This window comes from Aptenodytes forsteri, unplaced genomic scaffold (genome assembly GCF_000699145.1).
Source record: "Aptenodytes forsteri isolate BGI_AS27 unplaced genomic scaffold, ASM69914v1 Scaffold46, whole genome shotgun sequence".
In the NCBI taxonomy this organism is placed as follows: Eukaryota; Metazoa; Chordata; class Aves; order Sphenisciformes; family Spheniscidae; genus Aptenodytes; species Aptenodytes forsteri.
The window spans coordinates 6,568,713-6,587,469 of record NW_008794774.1 but is presented as its reverse complement, the minus strand read 5'-3'; the positions used below and the strand labels follow the sequence as shown (position 1 = coordinate 6,587,469).

At 41.5% G+C, this 18,757-nt stretch overlaps 1 protein-coding gene across 1 annotated transcript in view; it reads right to left on the bottom strand.

Annotated features, from left to right (window-relative positions):
- ADAMTSL1 (ADAMTS like 1) overlaps positions 1 to 18,757 on the bottom strand; it is a 464,029-nt gene that overhangs the window by 40,596 nt on the left and 404,676 nt on the right. The window contains exons 18-22 of the mRNA XM_009274309.1: positions 14,786 to 14,965; positions 12,688 to 12,841; positions 10,249 to 11,389; positions 4,160 to 4,287; positions 498 to 626 (exon numbers count right to left, since the gene is read on the bottom strand). Coding sequence (XP_009272584.1) covers positions 498 to 626; positions 4,160 to 4,287; positions 10,249 to 11,389; positions 12,688 to 12,841; positions 14,786 to 14,965 — 1,732 coding nt within the window. The remainder of the gene's footprint in view (positions 1 to 497; positions 627 to 4,159; positions 4,288 to 10,248; positions 11,390 to 12,687; positions 12,842 to 14,785; positions 14,966 to 18,757) is intronic.

The following is an 18,757-nucleotide window of genomic DNA, read 5'->3' as shown; positions in this document are numbered from 1 at the left end:
GAGCGAATGTATTCAGCCGGCTGTCGACCAACACCCCCAAGGTCCTTTTCCGCCAGGCAGCTTTCCAGCCACTCTTCCCCAAGCCTGTAGCGCTGCATGGGGTTGTTGTGGCCAAAGTGCAGGACCCGGCACTTGGCCTTGTTGAATCTCATACAGTTATAAATCAGTCCGTGCTTATATATTCTCACCAAACATCCCCAACAGGTAGGAATGTGTATCAGTTTTGTTGTATCCACATCATACGGTGTTTCTCTAACAAAGATGACTGTTGTATTGTCCCAGACAAATTTTCTTAAGCCACTACACTTTTCTTGTTAGTATTGATAAAAGGAGGACAATTTCTATGCTAAGAATTAATGGAAGCAATGAAGTTTTCCTTAGTCCCAGAAAAACCTTGCAGTTTCACCCAGCTGCATCTGGAGACACCAATATAGCAAAGAACTCCACAGAAATTTATAGCCGAAAGCACCTGCATGGGAGACCAAGTAATTTCTCACCTGCGACCTGGCAGCTAATGGTAACATTTGCTCTCTGGATTGTTTTCACTGTGCTTCCAATATCAACAGTGACAGCAGATGATTCAGTGTTGATCACAGTAGCTCTTGATGCCTTTATCAGTGGCTTTCCTGTATAAAAGAAGCACCACAGTTTATCACACCAAGCACACTGGACTTGCATGGGACAGATGGCGTGGGACACTGTGTGAAAGTACCTACACAGGACAGGTGGATAAGGGAAAGTGTTGGAGTATGAGGCCACCTGCTCTTTGTAATATTATAGTGTCACCAAATTGCATGGAAAAAGCTGTCTTGGAAAAAGAAAAAGCATACTTAGATCAGAGGCAGAATAGCGTTAAAGCCATATGGACACACATGAAAACCAGCTGAATCAATAAACACCAGTACAATTGGAGCTGCAGCAAGATGTTTGCCTGGTACTGCAACCAAAATACCACCCTGTGCCAAAGGCCAAACATAGGAAAGAGAAGCCTGAGTGATGGCTACAGGCACATTAATAGTGCAGGAGGTTTAGAGCAACATTCAAGCTGTTTCTACACATTGATCATGTTTTCTTTAACCTAGAGTGGAAACACTGGGATTGGGAAGACCAGACCATAACCAGAAAGTTTTCTCATAATGGCTAGCATAAGAAGATGAGGGACATAAGCAAGCTCCTTTCTGTCACATAACCTGTTTTGTTTTATCTAAAGCCTGTATAACAGTGTTATGCATGAACATTTTTTATGTCTAGCAAAGATACCTGTTTTGCCTGCAACAAACTTTTCAAATTGTTTTCAGTGTGCTTCCAACATCAGTGACAGCGAGCAAGTGGGTCAAGGTGTTCCCCTGCTGCTGTGCCTGTCTTTGTGGGATTAAGCTATGGAGTTACCCACCATCAGGGGCTCGAGAAGCCTTCTGCAACTCCTTTTGTAGGGGCACTGTAAAGGCATGCCTACATGACACAAAACAGTTCAGAGATACTCAGGCTTAGCTCTGAGAGAGGGGAGTGAAGCAGCAGAGCTGACAGAGCTGGGTTAAGGCAGCCCCCTGTCCCAGCCAAAATGCGCTGCAGGCAGGATGTTGGCAGGAGGAGCAGAACATGACAACATCGCTTTAAATGGTATGGGACTTGGGTGTTTTTGACTCAATGTTGTATTTTCAAACTCATCTTTAGCCAAAAACCTATAAACACATTTTTTCCCCTTTAAATAAGTGGTCAGATACAAAACAGGTTCAGATATCATAATTTGCCTCCAGAAGCTGCAGTTTTAGGCTAATGTTTACCATTGGCTTCATTTGTGTGTTAATGTGGAGGTGACCAAGGAAGAAAAGATGGAGGTGAGAAAGAGAATTTGGTTTCATTGAGCTCATGGATAGTCCTGAAAATTTAATTCAGCCCTAGCTATAAATTGCTCCATATAGCTATATTTCCAGGGCTTTTAAAAGATGCCTTTCATCTAGAATTCCTGTCATATCAGTTTGGGGTTTTTTTTGTATTTTTTTTAATTTTTCTTTTGGTGCTTTCAATGCTTAAGAATAGCAAAGTAAAATATTACATTTTATTGTTGAACTATCTCCAAAAGTTTTGATGCTTTGTGGCAAAGCTTAAAGAAAAAAAAGAAAAATTCTTCAGCTATCCATCAGCTTTTTATTTTCCTGATTGGTTTCCACAATCTCATCATAAGATTAAAAACCTATTAGCTGTTCAACCCATAAACAAGTAGCAAACCATTGAGAAAAATGGAAGCATATTCCACTGTCTTTTTTTCCATGCATGTGTTAAACTAATCAGAAAATTCTTCAACGAAATAAGCTTTCGGCCCCACTCCTAATCCCTCTAAAGATGGTCTCAGCTTTCCAGTCTTTTTGGAGAAAGTACTTCCCTTACGTCAAAAATGTTGTTGCTTTGTTCAAAAAACTGCTCAGTATCTCATTTTGATATTTATGGCCTCATTTTATAAGATGTTCAGCTCTTTGCCTTGGATGCAAGATGGAAATGTAGCTCCTAAGCATAGTTCAGCTTGAGTCTGGGATGCATGAATGTTATTTCATCTAAAAAGGTTAAACTATAGCCTTGATAATTAATTATAATCAAAAAGCTAATAGCCTTCCTGTGCCACATGTATACCTAATGCTCAGTTTATTTTTCTATAGCTTCACACAAAATTGTCTCCACAAATTACATTGTACAAAGACTATGGCTTTTAAACTCACTGGAGCAATATGGACAGAATAACAGTTTTGACTGATGATTTTTTAACCTCATGTTCAGCTTCTTGCTGGTGCAACACAAGAGGTTTACTGTGGAGTTGTTCCTTATAAAACACTATACTGTCTTAGCAACAGCACCACTGCCCTGCTGCCCGGGATTCAGCAAAGATATTCCTGATCTGCAGTAGTGTAAAAAGGATCAGTCCCTTTGTTTTTGCCTACATGTAATATGTAGCTCTGATGCAGATCTTCCTTTTCCACCCCGGGGGATTCAGCTGTTCTCCTTCTAAGGGACAGACAAGGTCTCTTTCCAGTTGGTTTACTGATCATCAGAGCTTCACTGCTGGCCATTGCTGCATTCTTAGATTTTCTTTATGCTCCTCTTACCTGAAATTTTCTCTGTGTTTGGTGTAAAAAACTCAAGCTCATCAACAGCTATTCCTTCCTCTAACCATACATGGACACATTGGTAGCTGATAGTCACTGCCCGCACATTGGAGGCCTCCAAATGCTTCCACATTCTGGAGCAGTGAAATGGAGAGGTCTGAAAAATCAGTAAGCTTTCTAGCATTCCTAATGTGTTTCCTTTTGCCTTTGTGATAAATAGGATCCTCCTTCTCTAAGACCTCTCTGCCTCGTCACAGTCCTTAGCTGTCTCCTGTCCCTTCATCTTACTCAACAGCTCCTCATTCACGTTTGCTGCTCTGTCCTTCTACTAGTCCTGACATGGTTGTGAGCCTGTTGACATTCCCTACCAACAAACCTTGAAGAAGCTGGATTCATGCACTGCCTCCCATTTCCCTTGGCTTTTATTTGGGTGAGTTTTCTTTAGAACTGAAATCTAAACTAACAAAGGATATTTAGTCTGCTTTAGAACTCAACCGTTACTAGAGAAATATAAACACAGAAGTTAATTTTTTGTCAACCTCTATTTGCCAGCAATTGAAACAGTGTCAGCCATGCTTGTGCCACAATGGATCAAATATGATACAGGGCTTGATCCTGCAAGGGGCTAGCTCTTCAGCTCTGGTATTTTTCAGGCTTGCTTAATGTACCTCTGAATAAGGCCTTCGATTAGTCTGTTAGACTTGAAGAGATCAGTGATAGGTTTAAAATGAAGCATACAAATTGGGAGGCTTGGACTGCACTGCCCATAGAGGCTGTGAATAACCAGGATGAGCACTGTCTTGAGAGCACGTCAGACACAGCAAGTGAGAAAAAGCATTGATCTCTTGCAGAAATCCACAAATCTCACAAACTGTCTGTGAAAGTTGGACTATGCTTCAGGTTTTTCCAGAGTTCACACCCTGTGTTTTCACCAGTGTACCTCTGTTGACCCACCTTGCCCACCCAGCATCCTCAGCCATTTGTTACCCCACAAACGATTTCCGTCCAGAATCGCACAAGTGGCAGGGACTATCCTGCAGTCACAGAGAGTGAGCTATTACCTGCTAGAGTGACAGCAATGGAGACAGAGTCAGATCCCAGGGCATTGGACGCATTGCAAGCATAGAAACCCACATCAGCTTCTACGGGCGCTAGAATCTGCAAGGAGTCATCAGGCTGAAGTAGCATCCTGGAGTAAAACAGAAAGAAAGATGTAATAGTCTCTTAGTTTGTGTGAGGATGAATATATTTACTGGGATTTTTTCAGGTTTAGCTAATTTTTTTTACAGTTCAGGCCTTTAGGTTATATTTAAAAATCTATTAAGAAATTTAAAAGTCTTACACTGAGACTGTGAGCTGTGATTACTTAAATTAAATTTTAGTCTCATTCCCAGCTCTTCTACTGCTGATATGTGTATTAGAGAAAGATTGCTGAGTACTTAGGACATCTGCCCATGGTTTGTGAAATCTCCTCCTCTGCTGTGTTGCTTCCTGTATGATGTTGAATGGGTTGCCTAGCCTCCCTGCCTCCCAATTCTGCAAAGTAGGAATCATAGAATCATTAAGGTTGGAAAAGACCTCTAAGATCATCGAGTCCAACCATCGACCCAACACCACCATGCCCACTAAACCATGTCCCTAAGCGCCTCATCTACACGTCTTTTAAATACCTCCAGGGATGGGGACTCAACCACTTCCCTGGGCAGCCTCTTCCAATGTTGAACCACTCTTTCAGTAAAGAAATTTTTCCTCATGTCCAATCTAAACCTCCCCTGGCGCAATAGCAAAGGAGCAGCAATAGTAAAGAAAAAGCCAAATTATTGCAAGGGAAAAATCCTGAAACCTGCTGAAACTAGGCAGAAAGAAGTGAAGTGAACCACAGGCTCAGTTTCAAAGCCTGAAATAGGCTCCAAATTCTTTGATTGCTGGGCAGTTTGTACAAACTCAGCAGTCTCGTTGCTCCCCTAATAGTCAGTGAAGACAGAGAGGAATACTCAGCTCCTCCTTGGGCTGAACCAACTGTTTCTTTCCTCTGCCAGTAAGAGGAGCCTACTGTGATCCCAGTGCACTGCTCATGATTAAATGGGATGAGTATGGCCTTACAGCTCTTATGAACTGCTTCTTTTCACAGTCTGGTTTTGCAGTGGTGTAACTCCATCAGGTCCTGACGTATACCTGTTTAAGATTCAGTCCATGGACCTTTGTCAATGCTTACGTTCCCTTATTTTCAGCACAGCATATTTCATGATTATTGTTCTTTTCTCTTAATTTTTTAGCTGAAACTGTTGATAAAACCTAATGATAAATTACTTTTCTCATCAGCAACTTTCAGCAGCTGTTGCATGTAAACTCTTAGTTGAGGCTGTGATTGACAGTGACAAGGGTGAAAATGGGGAGGGATATGCCTGTAAAATGCATGCAATAAAAGTCTGCTCACAGATCCTGGAATTGATGAGTTTCTTTCCACTCCCACCTCCCCATTGAAAACTGTTGTCTCATGGACCAAAAAGCAGCAGATACTTGATCTTGCACAACACTGTGGGTGGTAGATCTCTAAAACAAACCAGATTAGGGCCACCCATCAAAATCTATTACAGGAAAAAATCCAGAGTTAAAATTCTTTTTTGACCCTTTCTTGAATAATAATAATAATTATTAATAAAAGGAAAGACCTGCCTTTTGTCAACCAAGTTTTGCAAGTGCCTAGAAAAATGCACATTTGCAAAACAAACATTAATCATTTTCAAATTGCATCTTTGCTTGCACAGCAAAAAAACCCCAATGGTTGAAAGAATTCCCTCCCCACTTCTGCTTTCAAGGATCTTTTCTTTCTTACAACTTAGTCATAAACAGGGCAGACTTCTAGTTAGCTACTGCTAACTATGCCAGCAACTAACAAATTTCTTTACTTACAAAACTAGTGTTAGCATGCATCAGTATCTCACACGTAAATTTTTTAGTTTAACAGTGACTGGTTCAATCTCTACACGGAATTCATTAGAGCTTCAGAATTTGTCCCAAATTATACTAGCATATAACAGTTAAAAGTTGTGTGTGTTCTGCCTGCATGTGTGCAAAAATAGTATGTAGTCTGATCAGTCAGTCCTACATCAAACTAACACCTACAACCCCAAAAAAAAAGTTTTTAGAAATGTTTTTGTCACCTTCAGGTTGAGGAAAGAGCTTGCTTAATATTGCACCTTGTAAAACACAAGGGATCATATTTGTTTGTTGTTAATCAACTCTGCTGATGTAAATCTCTCTTTGTCAGTTTAAGTCACCTCAAGATCCAGCACAAATATTTTTAAAAACAGAAATAGGCCAGGTAGGTACCTGCCTTTAAAAACAATAAACTCCTACGCAGCTCCACCTTCCTATTTTTTCAACCCAAGTTTTAATGTCCTTCTTTAGAAACAAAGCTAATGTCCTCTTCTTTTCAATAATTCTTTCTGTTATTTGTGTGTCACAATTTGGCATAGCTGCTTTTCTTGAAAGCAGATCTTTTATTATCCCTGTTTGTATAGAATGATTTTGGCTGGATTCCCTATTTGCTCGTAGCTCGCTATTTTTGTTAGGTATTGAGTTGCTTGTCAGTGGTGAAAAAAATACCAACCGTAGCAATTCTTTCTGTCAGCAGCATGTCTTCAGAATCTCATTTATGGACTTGCAATAATACAGCTTAATGTTTAATCAGTCTCATCTCAGTTGCTCCACGCTGCATTGTCTCCAAGACAAAAATGTATTTTACAGGACCTATATCAGTGACTAATTCAGATGGCACCTAGCAAACACCTAACTCCGTATCACCTAGTGTTTACATTCTGCTTCATGTCCATTTATAAAATACATTTCTGTTTTAGAAAAGTTGAATTATCAAGTACCAGTGGGTTCCCAGTGGTGGAAATTACAGCATACTTGGAAGGCTTACTAAACAATGCATAAATCCCTTGAAGATTTTTCACTCTTAAAATTGATTCCTAAGGAAGTTAATCTGAATTTTCTTTGAAATACAACATTTTTGATCATTTACAGAAGTCTCCAGACTTTGGTATAGATACTAGCAGGCTCTGAACTGCACTCAGAACCCATGCTGATGTTAACCTGACACTTTAACCTCAGGAGAGGGTATGGACACTCATGTTAAATATGCCCTCCAGGCTGAATATGCAGACCCAAGTCAAGGATCTTTTACTGGAACCACACAGATATTTTCAACTGCTGCAGCTTTTTGTGTCATATGTTTTCATTCTATTGAAAACCAACACTTTTTGGGGGCCTGTGTTATACCTTTCTGTGACAGTACCTAGACTAAAGCTAAAGAAATTAATTTTTCCAAGTGGAGCTATGTAGTAGCTCCTATGTAGTAGGAGTCATAAATACTTTTAGGTGGATGGCACAGCTCATGGAAGGAGGCAATGGGAATAGAGCCATTCGTTGCTACTTCACTGGTCCAGACAAAATCCACGGCAACAATGCATGAAAGTGAGTGCCTTTATCTCAGTATTTGACAATACACAGTATCTGTTTAACACAGATAGCTATTACCCAATGTAAAACCAGCAGCCTACATTTTAAAAATCACAGTACAAACCAGATACAACCGGAATCTCAGTATACTCAGCAGGGCATGAGCTGAGGGAATTCAGCACAAGTTTCTGACCTTCCTCACCAGAAGTCTCTCTCTTTGATACTGGTACAGGAAGGTCCATCTATATTAGTTTTCTCATTCCCATTAAGACAGAGGTGGGCTGGAAAACTGGTTTCTCTTCTCTATTCAGTGGCTAGCAAAGTATGAAGAAGACAAGCTGCAGAGCTGAAAGACAGCTCAAGCATACCAAACACCACCACGTGCAGATAGCCTTGCAGTTTACAGCAGTATACTGTGAGAATGCTTGAACTGCGGCTTTCATTTACACAGCTGACTGGCAGCCAGCAAGAGCATTCTGAGCCAAAACCAGAATACTGCTGTTAAGAACCCAGCAAACATCCACAACCCAATTTTTATATGCACCATGGTTTCTAAACTTCCATTAACTCCAAAGTTACAGATGCTGAGTATCTCTGAAGCCCAGAGCACTGCTCATTTCCTCCCCCACCCACCAACCTGGAGGAACCATAAGTGGTGAGTACAGAAGGAATTTCATAAAGTGGAAACTGCCTCAACCTTTAAAGAAGAGTTGTTAATGAAAAACCCTGCTAACTGGCAAATAAACTGTACTTCCCTGAGTCTTTCCAATAGAAATTTTGAGCACACATAGTTGCCTGATAATTCAGAAATACAACACAGCATTTAATACTATTTCAGCCAAACTGAATGGGAAAAAAGAAAAGGTTGAAAGGCATTGTAAAATTAAAAAAAAATTCCAAACTAAAATTTCAGAAATGGTAAGACTGTTTTATTGTCAGCTAAATGAATCTGCCTGTTGCTACACCATGGCTGCTTATATGGTGCGAGATAAACTTGTAATTTTCTCCCGAGTGTAGTATCCAGCATTAACCACACATGGACTTTATGTAACCTCCATTCCCTTTCAAGCATACCACAGAAATCACAGTCATTTCAAGTAGAGAAAAAAAAAATCCCTTAATGGCACAATTCCAACAGGATGTAACCACTGGCAATGAAAATCTATATATGAAACTTTTGGGAGGCCATGAAGATATTTTCACAGGAATATGGCCAAATAAAGGGATACTGTAGGCCCAAGTCTTGATTACGACTGCATGTGATTTCTACAAGAGATACATTCTTGCTCTTAGTGTCCTCTCCCCCTGCAAAAGTTACCTTTTTTTGTGTGAAACCTAATGTACTTACTAGCCTTCAGACACAGAAAGAGAGACAAGAACCAGGAAATTCAGTACATTAGAAAAAAAAAAGATTTTGGAGTGATTCAGTTGCCAAAGTGAGAAAGGAGCTAATAAACTAATTGTATAACTATGCAGAAGGAGCAATTGTACCTAAATCAAGACTTTACTGGATGATCCACAGCCACCAACACTGGAAATTAATTTTTGCCTTGACTCATCTTTTCTCATTTCCCAAGCTGACCTTATGACTAAATTCAGATGTCTTAACTGAGGTCAGTATCTTGTGCAGAAAGAGCTGCTAGCAGATCCCTGGACTGCTTTGTTGCACCATGTTCATTCATATAACTGCCTCTTACACTGTCTATCCTTATATACCACTTTCTCACAGAACAAAACCAAAACATAAAATCTCAAGTATACACATGAGAAAAATGTATGTTATCAACACAGTTAAGCATATAACTAGCATTGAAAATAACATCTTTTTGTGTGCTCTCGCACACGAACAAATAACATGGAGCGATAGGCAGGTATAGGCTACCTGAAGGAAAACCAGCATTATTTCTGTGGTACACTGATAAAAACATTTTGTTACTCAAGTTCTCAGGCTACACCTGGGGCCAGTACACTGGAGTCTGAACAGACAAGGATGCACCAACTCACAGCAGAAGACTAATGCTTAGAGATCAGTGTGTTGAGATGACAGCATAGTTGCAAATAGCCATAAAGTATGGTTCCACAGTTTCCAGCCTCTATCAGGACATAGACAGGGAATGGCGATTGTAATACCCCTGAGGTTTATCCTGGGGCAGTTTTACACACAGATACATGTGCAGAAGGCAGAAGCCTCACTTCCTCCATCTTCTGCTACCACAGCCATGTCAGACAGACCCTGCTGAAGGACTGTGAGAAATGCAATTCATATCTCCAACAAAGGATAATAGTAATAATCAATAATCGATCTTCGTATCTCAAAACCAATCTTCACAGCAGAAACCTCCACCTTCAGATAATACACTCCACCTTCAGAAAATACTCATGGAGTGCTCTGATGACTGCATTAGGCACTTATCTACTTTAGTACTTTACAAACTCTTCTTTGTACTTACTGAAACAGAAGTAAAGCTCCTGTTTGCCACACCAGACTGACTCAGCATCCAGACCTTCCTGAAGATTTACAGTGCCCTGTTTAGCACTTCACATGTGTTAGCCCTTCTTTCTGCTATGAAATCAGACTACAGCAAAATACGGTTTTGTCCATGGGACTGACAGGCAGTAAAACATGGAAACTGAAGAGTCAAAGTATCAATTATTTTCTTAAAAGTTGAATAATATGTTTTACCTATCATTGTATTTCACCTCCTCTCCATTCTTAGCCCAGCTGATGGTGGGCTTTGGGTTTCCCACGGCTTCACAGTGAAGCAGCACGCTCAGTGTGCCACTGGCTAGGACCACCGTCTGTCCCAGGTGGGTAACAACCTCTGAAGCAGAAAGCTGTTGTGCTGCTGAAATCTTCCGGAGGATGGCAGGCTTTTGATGAGGTCTGTGCAAGCCGTTTGCCAGGTCTACAGCGGTGGGAAGAAATGCTTCAGCAGATGATGTCCTCAGGGAGCTGGTAAATCCAGAAACGTGTCTGTGGAGAGGGTACTCCACCGAGGTTGAATCTACTCTTCGCCTTGATGCTTTAAGGACAGAGTCCTGGTGCTCCCAGTGGCTCTTGAAAACCTCGTGAGCCAGCTGCACAACAAGCTGCTCAGTGTAGACATCTTTAAGCTCCTCAGGCTGTTGAGACAAGTTCCTTATGATATCATCCAAGCGTTTCTGCTCTGTGACCATAGTAAATGGCAGGCTGTAATCCCGGCGCTGGTCCTCCTCTGAGGATGTGTTTCTCTCTGTGGACTCCTGGGCTTCCCAGGACTCCAGATTTTCCCCTGGCCAGCCCCTATGCTGTAGCAGCCTTGAGACAATATCGTCATACCAGCTGCTGGGGTCAGCAAGGTGCCCTCGCTTTTCAGCCTTGCTCCCATTGAAGAGAATCCCATTGATGTGTTTCTCCTGTGTTCGCAAGGCTTCATTTAAGCTGGCCTTTCTCATGGCCTCTTCCTCCCTAATACCAGTTGGCTGCCCAGCAATGATTTTCTTGTTGCTTCCAATTAGTTTAATTACAAAATGCTCCCGGGCTGGCCCTGCTGTGCAGGTGTATGTCCCAGTGTCTGAAGGCTTCAAACGATGGATTTTCATGTACCCGTAGGGTGCAATGGTGATGTGAGCTGAGCTGATGAGCCTCTTGTCATCCTTCTCCCAAGTGATCATTGATTTCCGGAACCTCCTTGTGGGGCATCGGAGAATAACAGAGGTTTTGGGCATCAGGTAGGCATACCCACCCACAATAAAGTGTAGCTTCTTCTGCTTCCTTGTCTGGATGTAAACTTTCTTTACGGCCATAATATGGGGGCTTTGCCTATGAGCTGGCCTGTTGTGCCCTGAAATATCATTAATAATATTAGTATGTGATAGCATTAAACCAAACAAGCAGTTTATTTTGGTGCTGGCAGCATTCGACCCATTAGACAGTAATGGGAGAAACTGGCCACCAGCTGCTGAACATTAAGTTGGAGCAATAAAATAAGAGGAATAACAAGGTGCATTTTAGGAATGCAAAAGTAGTCCCGCCCAGGGTACATGCAGAAACCAGAAAGCCAGGGACAAAAGCTTTATAGGAGGGAGAAAACTTGAGTGGAAAAGTAGTTCTTGTTAAAATATTTAAATGAACATTGTTGCTTAACAAATACATTTAAAAGGCAAGTGTTTACCATCCAGACCCTCAAAGGCAACATGATCTTGCAGCTCACAGCAGTAAGGAAGAGTGAAAGTGCTGCTACCTCAGGGAGTAACGTTGAACAGAACAAACCTGCCTGGACTAGGCTTGAAAACATGGCAAATACTATTAAAGTGCACTACTTCAGTGTGTCCTTCCAGTTTCCAGATCTCTATGACAGAGATCTTTGTTATGAAGCACTAAAAAAAGCAGCATAGCTGTATTATTAGTAAATACCATGCAACATTTGGTCCCAGCTTCGGTTCTGAATGTCAGACCTTCTTTTCTCCCTGACATACCCAACATTTAGCAGTTCCAGAGTTCACAGTCAACTTTAAGCTGAAGCTAGGCTGACTTTTGAACTTTCACATAGCCAGTTAGCTTACTGCAAGCGAGGGAAAGGCATACAGGGAGAATACCGCTCTTGTGAAGGGCAACAACAAATGCATGAAATACCAGTATAAAACACATCTAACTTATGTTGCATGGTTCATTAGAAATCCCAGATTATATAGGGTTCTGAGCGACATAATGAGATAATATGTTTTTAAATGATCAACAAAATCCCTTACCAACCATTTTCTTTGCAGCTGTTCTAGCAAAGAGTTTATTTGCAGCTGCCCTCAGGCTGCTGTGCTGTATCTCTGAGCCTCTACATTCCAGTTGTGAAATTTAGATCTAGATTTGGGTCAGAATTTTGAGCCAGTTCTTCCAGAAACTAGTAGCTCCCTTCCAGCACATTGGCTCAGACCCAGCTCCAACAGTAAAATTTACAGCTGTCATCCACTGACTTGCCTTATTGCTAAACAAAGCATACTTGTTCACAGACAGAAAAACTCAGCAGCAGCAGCCATTCTGCAAGACTGAGTAACACTAGCGCAAGAGAACGTTATGGAGCAGGTGACAGCAGGGGACATCCAAGTCCCCTTTCCCCAGACACTCCCAAACATCTTTTCCACTTACTTGCACAGGTGCCTAGTGCACAGGGCCTGATCAAGGATGAGAATGGCAAAGGTGGGCACAGTGAGGAATTGATGATGACAGAACTCCCGTTTTTAAGCATCTTTCTGCAAATAGCATTTCGAATCTGGGTCCCCTCTCCACAGCTCACTGAACACTAGGAACAGAATGAGAAACATTAGGAACAAGGTGTATTAAAAGCAAAAGGGTGCTCCTTGTCACACACACCCCTTCAACTCCCATATCCACATTACATACTCATACCACGGTACAGATCAGTTACAGCTTTCAAAATATCGCAGTGGACTAAAGCAAAGCAGCACCTGGCTATTCAGTTATAAACAGTGCAGGCACGGTAGAGAGATGAATTATTAGGTATTTTCTGTCTTTTAAGGCTTTGAATCTTCCCATGCTCCCTTTAGCGCTTTTTTCTCTCAGATGGTGTCCCTTGTTTTAATGGTACTGTGCTACAGTACAAAGCCTGTCTTTGCACTTTGTTTCTATGTCTGTGTCTGCTGCCTGAAAAACTCCTGCTCACAGCCAAGAGCAGACCACATTGAGTTGCACTTCACAAATACAACCTGTTCTGCTAAAATCTGGCCTAATCTTTGAGCTTTACTGTTGCAGATCTATTAGAAATAATAAATTGATGAATGTTTCAGATCCCAGTGAGTTACCTCAGACTGGTATTTACCACACATGGCTTACACAAAAGAGTACAAACCCTCTAACACCAGACTGCGGTGCTCGATGTACAGGTGGGCATTGTTCGATGGAATTCAGTATGCCTATTTTTTTTCATATTTATGTACACAACATTACAGAAAGTGAGAATACAGGTAGTGCCCTTGCACTGGGACCCAGGCAGCAGTCTGTAAAGGTGCTGGAAAGTGGATTGAGCGCTGTAAAGTTGGTAGCACAAAGATACACATGCACTTCTGTTACGTGTATGAGCACACATGTGGTAATGGGAATTGGAAATGAAGTGAGGGGGAGAAAACACACTAAGGGTAAGAAGGGCAAAAACATGGCAGCCTTCAAGTGAAATGGGGAGGAGAGAGTGAAGTCAGATTTGATTTTAATAAGTGCCAATATGCAGAAACATGAGCTGTATGGTTGTCAACATAAACCATGTAGCAACTTCTTGTGAAGGAGGACAGATTGGGAATAGAATTACCACCTTCACTGCCAGAATGGCTGTGTATTCTGGCAGCAGACTTCATGAGAACATCCACTTATTTGAGTAAAATGTCAAGATAGATAAACATATGAAAGGTGCAGGTGGGACAGCTCTGTGAGGTGACTGGTGTTTCTTTCACAATTAAGACAATTTCCACCTCCTTCCATGAAAAGGAACTGGGAGAGCAGTGGCAGAGATTGCAAGATGGTGAATGATTTTCATGCTTACTGACATTAAAAGGTCAAATTATATTTTCAGTTATATTGTCATAAATATAAAGGGAATTTTTCTTAAGCCATATGGGGCCAGAAAGGGAGCCTGGGGAAGTGCAAGAGACTTCAGTAGAGCGAGTTTGTTTTGTAATCCCTAAATTGAAGGAAGGAAGTAGCTAGCTAGCATCACAAAAGCAGTGTCCTAGAATGAAAGAGGCTTGGTGTTTGTAATGATGTGCCTACAGCAGACTGCAGGAATCCCTCCTTTCTCTTTTCTGCATCATAGGGAAAGGTTGGAGTGGCCCCAGGAGGAAAAGACTAATGACATCAGAACAGCCAGGCTTTGGGAAGAAAAAGCATTTAGCCTGGGGAAGTAAAGATTACTCTTCATTGATGTCTTGGGTGAACATAAGCATAGGAATGGACAGAGGCAGGGATTTATTGTTTTGAGCATGGCTTGTGTTTACGCCAGAAGGGAGTTCTTAATGGTTTGGCTGGATGGCTAAACCACATCTGTGGAGGCAGTCTCTAAAGAGGAACATAGAGCTAGCAATCACATCCCCTACCAGAATGATAAGGACAGATTACAGGACAAAACCGGGCATAACATGTTTTGTGCAGTCTGAGCTCATTTGGCTCCTTTATCCCAAGTGACTGAGGAACTTCATCACCAAGAACAGCCCAATATGCATGCATACAAATAACATACCTGTGTCCAGTCAGAGAGAAGCCACTCATTGGGACAATCCTCATTTTTGCAGGCTTGTTGGGTAACTGGCTTTGGTGTGGAGCAGAAGGTTTCTGGCAGCTCTAACAAACTTCCATCTGCCAGCCGCTGCTTACAAAGTGCATCTCGCTTCTGGACACCACTGCCACATGTCTGTGAACACTGTGGGAGATGAGGGTCAGCCACGTTACATCACACTTGCACGATGGCAATGTGCAGCAAAAATTACTTGTGGATTTGGGTACAAATCAACTCTCAGTTTTGGCCAAATAGAAAATATAAAAAAAAAAATTTCAGAATATCAAAGCAGATTTTTTTAAAATTTCAAAAAAATTTTGGAAAGTGGAAGCAGATTATTTTGCTAATATTTAGAAAAACTGCTTCAGTATTTCTGAAATGTTCTGTTTTCAGGCGTTTGTACAAAAGACATGGAAACAATGGGTAAGAATTGCAGTACAGAGGTGGAAAGTTGTCCTTTCCTGTAACCACCAGCTGGAAAATGAGACACTTGCACATGATGTGGAGGATCTACATCTTATGTCTTTGCCTGAGCTCTGACAGTGCTACTGACAGTGCCAGAAAAAGTGGAAAAGTCTTCTCCAGCAACAGATGATTCAAGACCTTCATTTCCAGGATTTCGTTATACATATTGGATAACAGTAGCTATGAAGTAAATAGTTAGCTTGAACTAAATATTCAAATTTGCTTGTTAAAAAAAGGTTTCTATTAGCAAGAAAAACAAACGGAAATTTGAGTGTGATAAATAAAAATTTTCCCAGTTTATCACTTTGTTTTTTCTTCCTTTTTTAATTTTCTCATTTCTCGTTTCTGACCTGCATAAGGTCTATCGCTAGTGCAGCTCAAAATTCAACTGTCCAGCCCAGAATTCCTGTCCTTGAAGATTTCTTGCATTATGGCATTTCTCTGATTTTTAATTCATGCAAAAGCTGTGTATCAGCTGCAATCTGCTGTTAGGCTCAGTAATTGGTTTATAAGGTTAATATAATAAACCATTAAATATCCATGCTTTTTAATTCATGCAAAAGCTGTGTATCAGCTGCAATCTGCTGTTAGGCTCAGTTTATAGTTTATAAGGTTAATATAATAAACCATTAATGCAGCCCTTTTATATTTATGGCTGGTGGGGAAGCAGGGTGGACATTTTTAATATAATAAACCATTAAATATCCATGCAGCCCTTTTATATTTATGGCTGTCAAGACAGCAGTGTGTACTCTTTCCAAAAGGTAAGGAGGAAGGTTTATTTGAGTCAAAGTAAATTGGGATGATTAATATCCAGGGAACCCACCTCCCCTCTCTCTTTAATGTAAATATCCCTCTCTGTATCCATTTTCTACACAAGCAGGGCAGGAAATTTTGAACAAGCAGATTTAATAGCTTTCCTGAATCTTTTTTGTAAACTTGGTTTCTCAGCCCTTTTTCCTGAGGATCTTTTTCCTAAGGCTGGTAACAGGCTGCCAGTTCTTCTGCTGAGTCCAGCCAGCTCAACTCCTTTTCTCCCTTCCCCGAGGAAGGGGGAGCTTGCACTACACTGACATGACCAGGAGTTGCTTATAGCTTGCAACATGGGAATTACACCTGAGAAGCAGAAAAACATATGAAGAAGTATTAAAACTTATACTCAAGCAGTTGAAAAGGGACTGTTTTAGAAAATCTTGTAGTTGTGAAAGGTCATTCTCTCTTAGCTGGAGTGAGCTGCATAAACTTTAATGCTAGCCTGATTATTTAGGATATACATTTTCCTTGAAAGACAGAAAGGAAGTGCAGAAAGACATACTTATATTCAGTTTGGTTTGCTCTCTAATGAGTAAAAATAGCTTTTGTCCTACTTAGAATGCTACAAAGCTCAAAAGCTTCCAAAAAATTAAACAAGTAAAACAATACTTCAGTTTTCAACAAAAGAAAACATTTATCAAGCTTTCATTCGAGGACAGTTCATTCCTGAGGAGAGAGTAAATCAAGAAAAATATGATTAAAAGTATTATTTCAAGATTGCCTAAGGACTGTCATCGTATACCAGAGCCAAAATGGGTTAGGCACTGTATGAATACAACAAAAGCGTGTTCCTTCTGTCAATCAGTCAAATCCCAGGAAGTCTCCCTGCCCTTCCATCGCTACCAGATAAAAGAGTAAGACAAAACAGATCTTTTCTTGCTTCTTGCCCTTCAGTCACATAGCTTTGTTCTGTAAAGCGTAACTTGCTACTCAACACCAAACTCTATTGCTGAGTGCCAGAGAGAGCCAAATGTAGTAACGAGATTCCTCCTTGTCTGCAGCAATGCTCTTCTAGGACAGTCCTGGATTACTGCACTGGAGCTGTGAGTGTACCTGTATTTCACCTCTGGAGCCTTCACTACCCTGGGGTCTTCGCTGATTTTTCTCTAGTGGAAGCTTCCAGCCCTCACATTTTTTCCAAGAAAGGGAGTAATCAATGACAGCAACATCTGCTTGTATTTACAGGCAATATGAAACAGTAGTTTTTAGAGGATCCTCATTTGGACATATCCTATCTGAATAATGTGCTATCTCTCTCTGCTGTTCAGAAGGATCTCACAGCACCGTTACAACAGAGAAAGGTGCTTGTATCACAGGGTGGTTTCACCTCACCCACCCAAGTAGGTAAAGCATGGCTATTTGAACTATGTCTCCTGATATTCCTGCTCCCCACAGCTTCTGAGCAGAGCCAAGCCTGATACCCCCTGACATTCCTTTACAGGGGATCTGGGACTTTGCCAGGGTACCAACTTCCAGAATGGCATGTCCCCACATTGGTACCTTATTATGCCTAATTCAACAATTAGCTTAAGCAAACATGAGGCAAGGCTAACACCAAAGAAGATGACCTATACACCCAATTCTGCCAGCCAGTCATTCCTGGTTTTGTCTTGCCTCTTCCCATATGCTGGCGTAAGCATTTGTGTGGCTGCATAGTGAACCAGAGTGGAAAATTAATCTAGGATAAAGCTGATTATATTTCTGGTTAGCTTTAACCAGGACCATTGCGTGATTGCACAGCACTTCTGGAGATATAAGGGAGTGGGTGCTATAAGGGCAAGAAAGATATCCCTGCAGCAGCTATTTTCTCCTTTGGTAGAAGTGCTGGCATATGTCATCATCCTAAACTGCTGGTGGAACTTCGGCCTTGGCCTCTCTCACAGCAGTCATTGCTTTGGTATCTTTTCTGCTTATACAACAATCTGTAAATTATAATTAACACAAAGAATTGATGGTCACTATTGAAAGCAGAGGGGGAAAGTGGGCTGTCTCTCTGCCTCAGCACATGCCTATGAACATCTACGCACATGCATACAATGCACAGGATTCAGGCAAAACCACCATTTCCATTGTTTGGGAAGCAGGGAAGCTGGTCTCGTCTCAAACTTGTGGAAAAAAGGCAATTATTAATGAAAAATAAAGGGCTAGACAACTGTTGCTCAGCATCATAACTGTTACCAGTTTGGGGCAGTAGCTGAATGTTTGAAAGGGTGTCATTTTATGGTCAGTCCTGCTTACAGAGACAGTTGAGGAAGGGGTTGTCCTAGCCCTCAGCTCTCCCAGGTGGTTGAATTTTGCACTGTCCTCTGCATAAGGTGGTAGGACTACAGCAGTACAAGTTTTGGCCTTACTCTCAAAAATGAATTCTCTATTATGACTCTATGACTCTTAATGACCTGCTACGCCACCTGGATGCTCACAAGTCTATGGGGCCGGATGGGATCCACCCGAGAGGGCTGAGAGAGCTGAGGTGCTCCACAAGCCTCTCTCCATCATTTATCAGCAGTCCTGGTTAACGGGGGAGGTCCCGGACGACTGGAGGCTTGCCAATGTGACGCCCATCTACAAGAAGGGCCGGAAGGAGAATCTGGGGAACTACAGGCCTGTCAGCCTGACCTCGGTGCTGGGGAAGATTATGGAGCGGTTCATCTTGAGGGC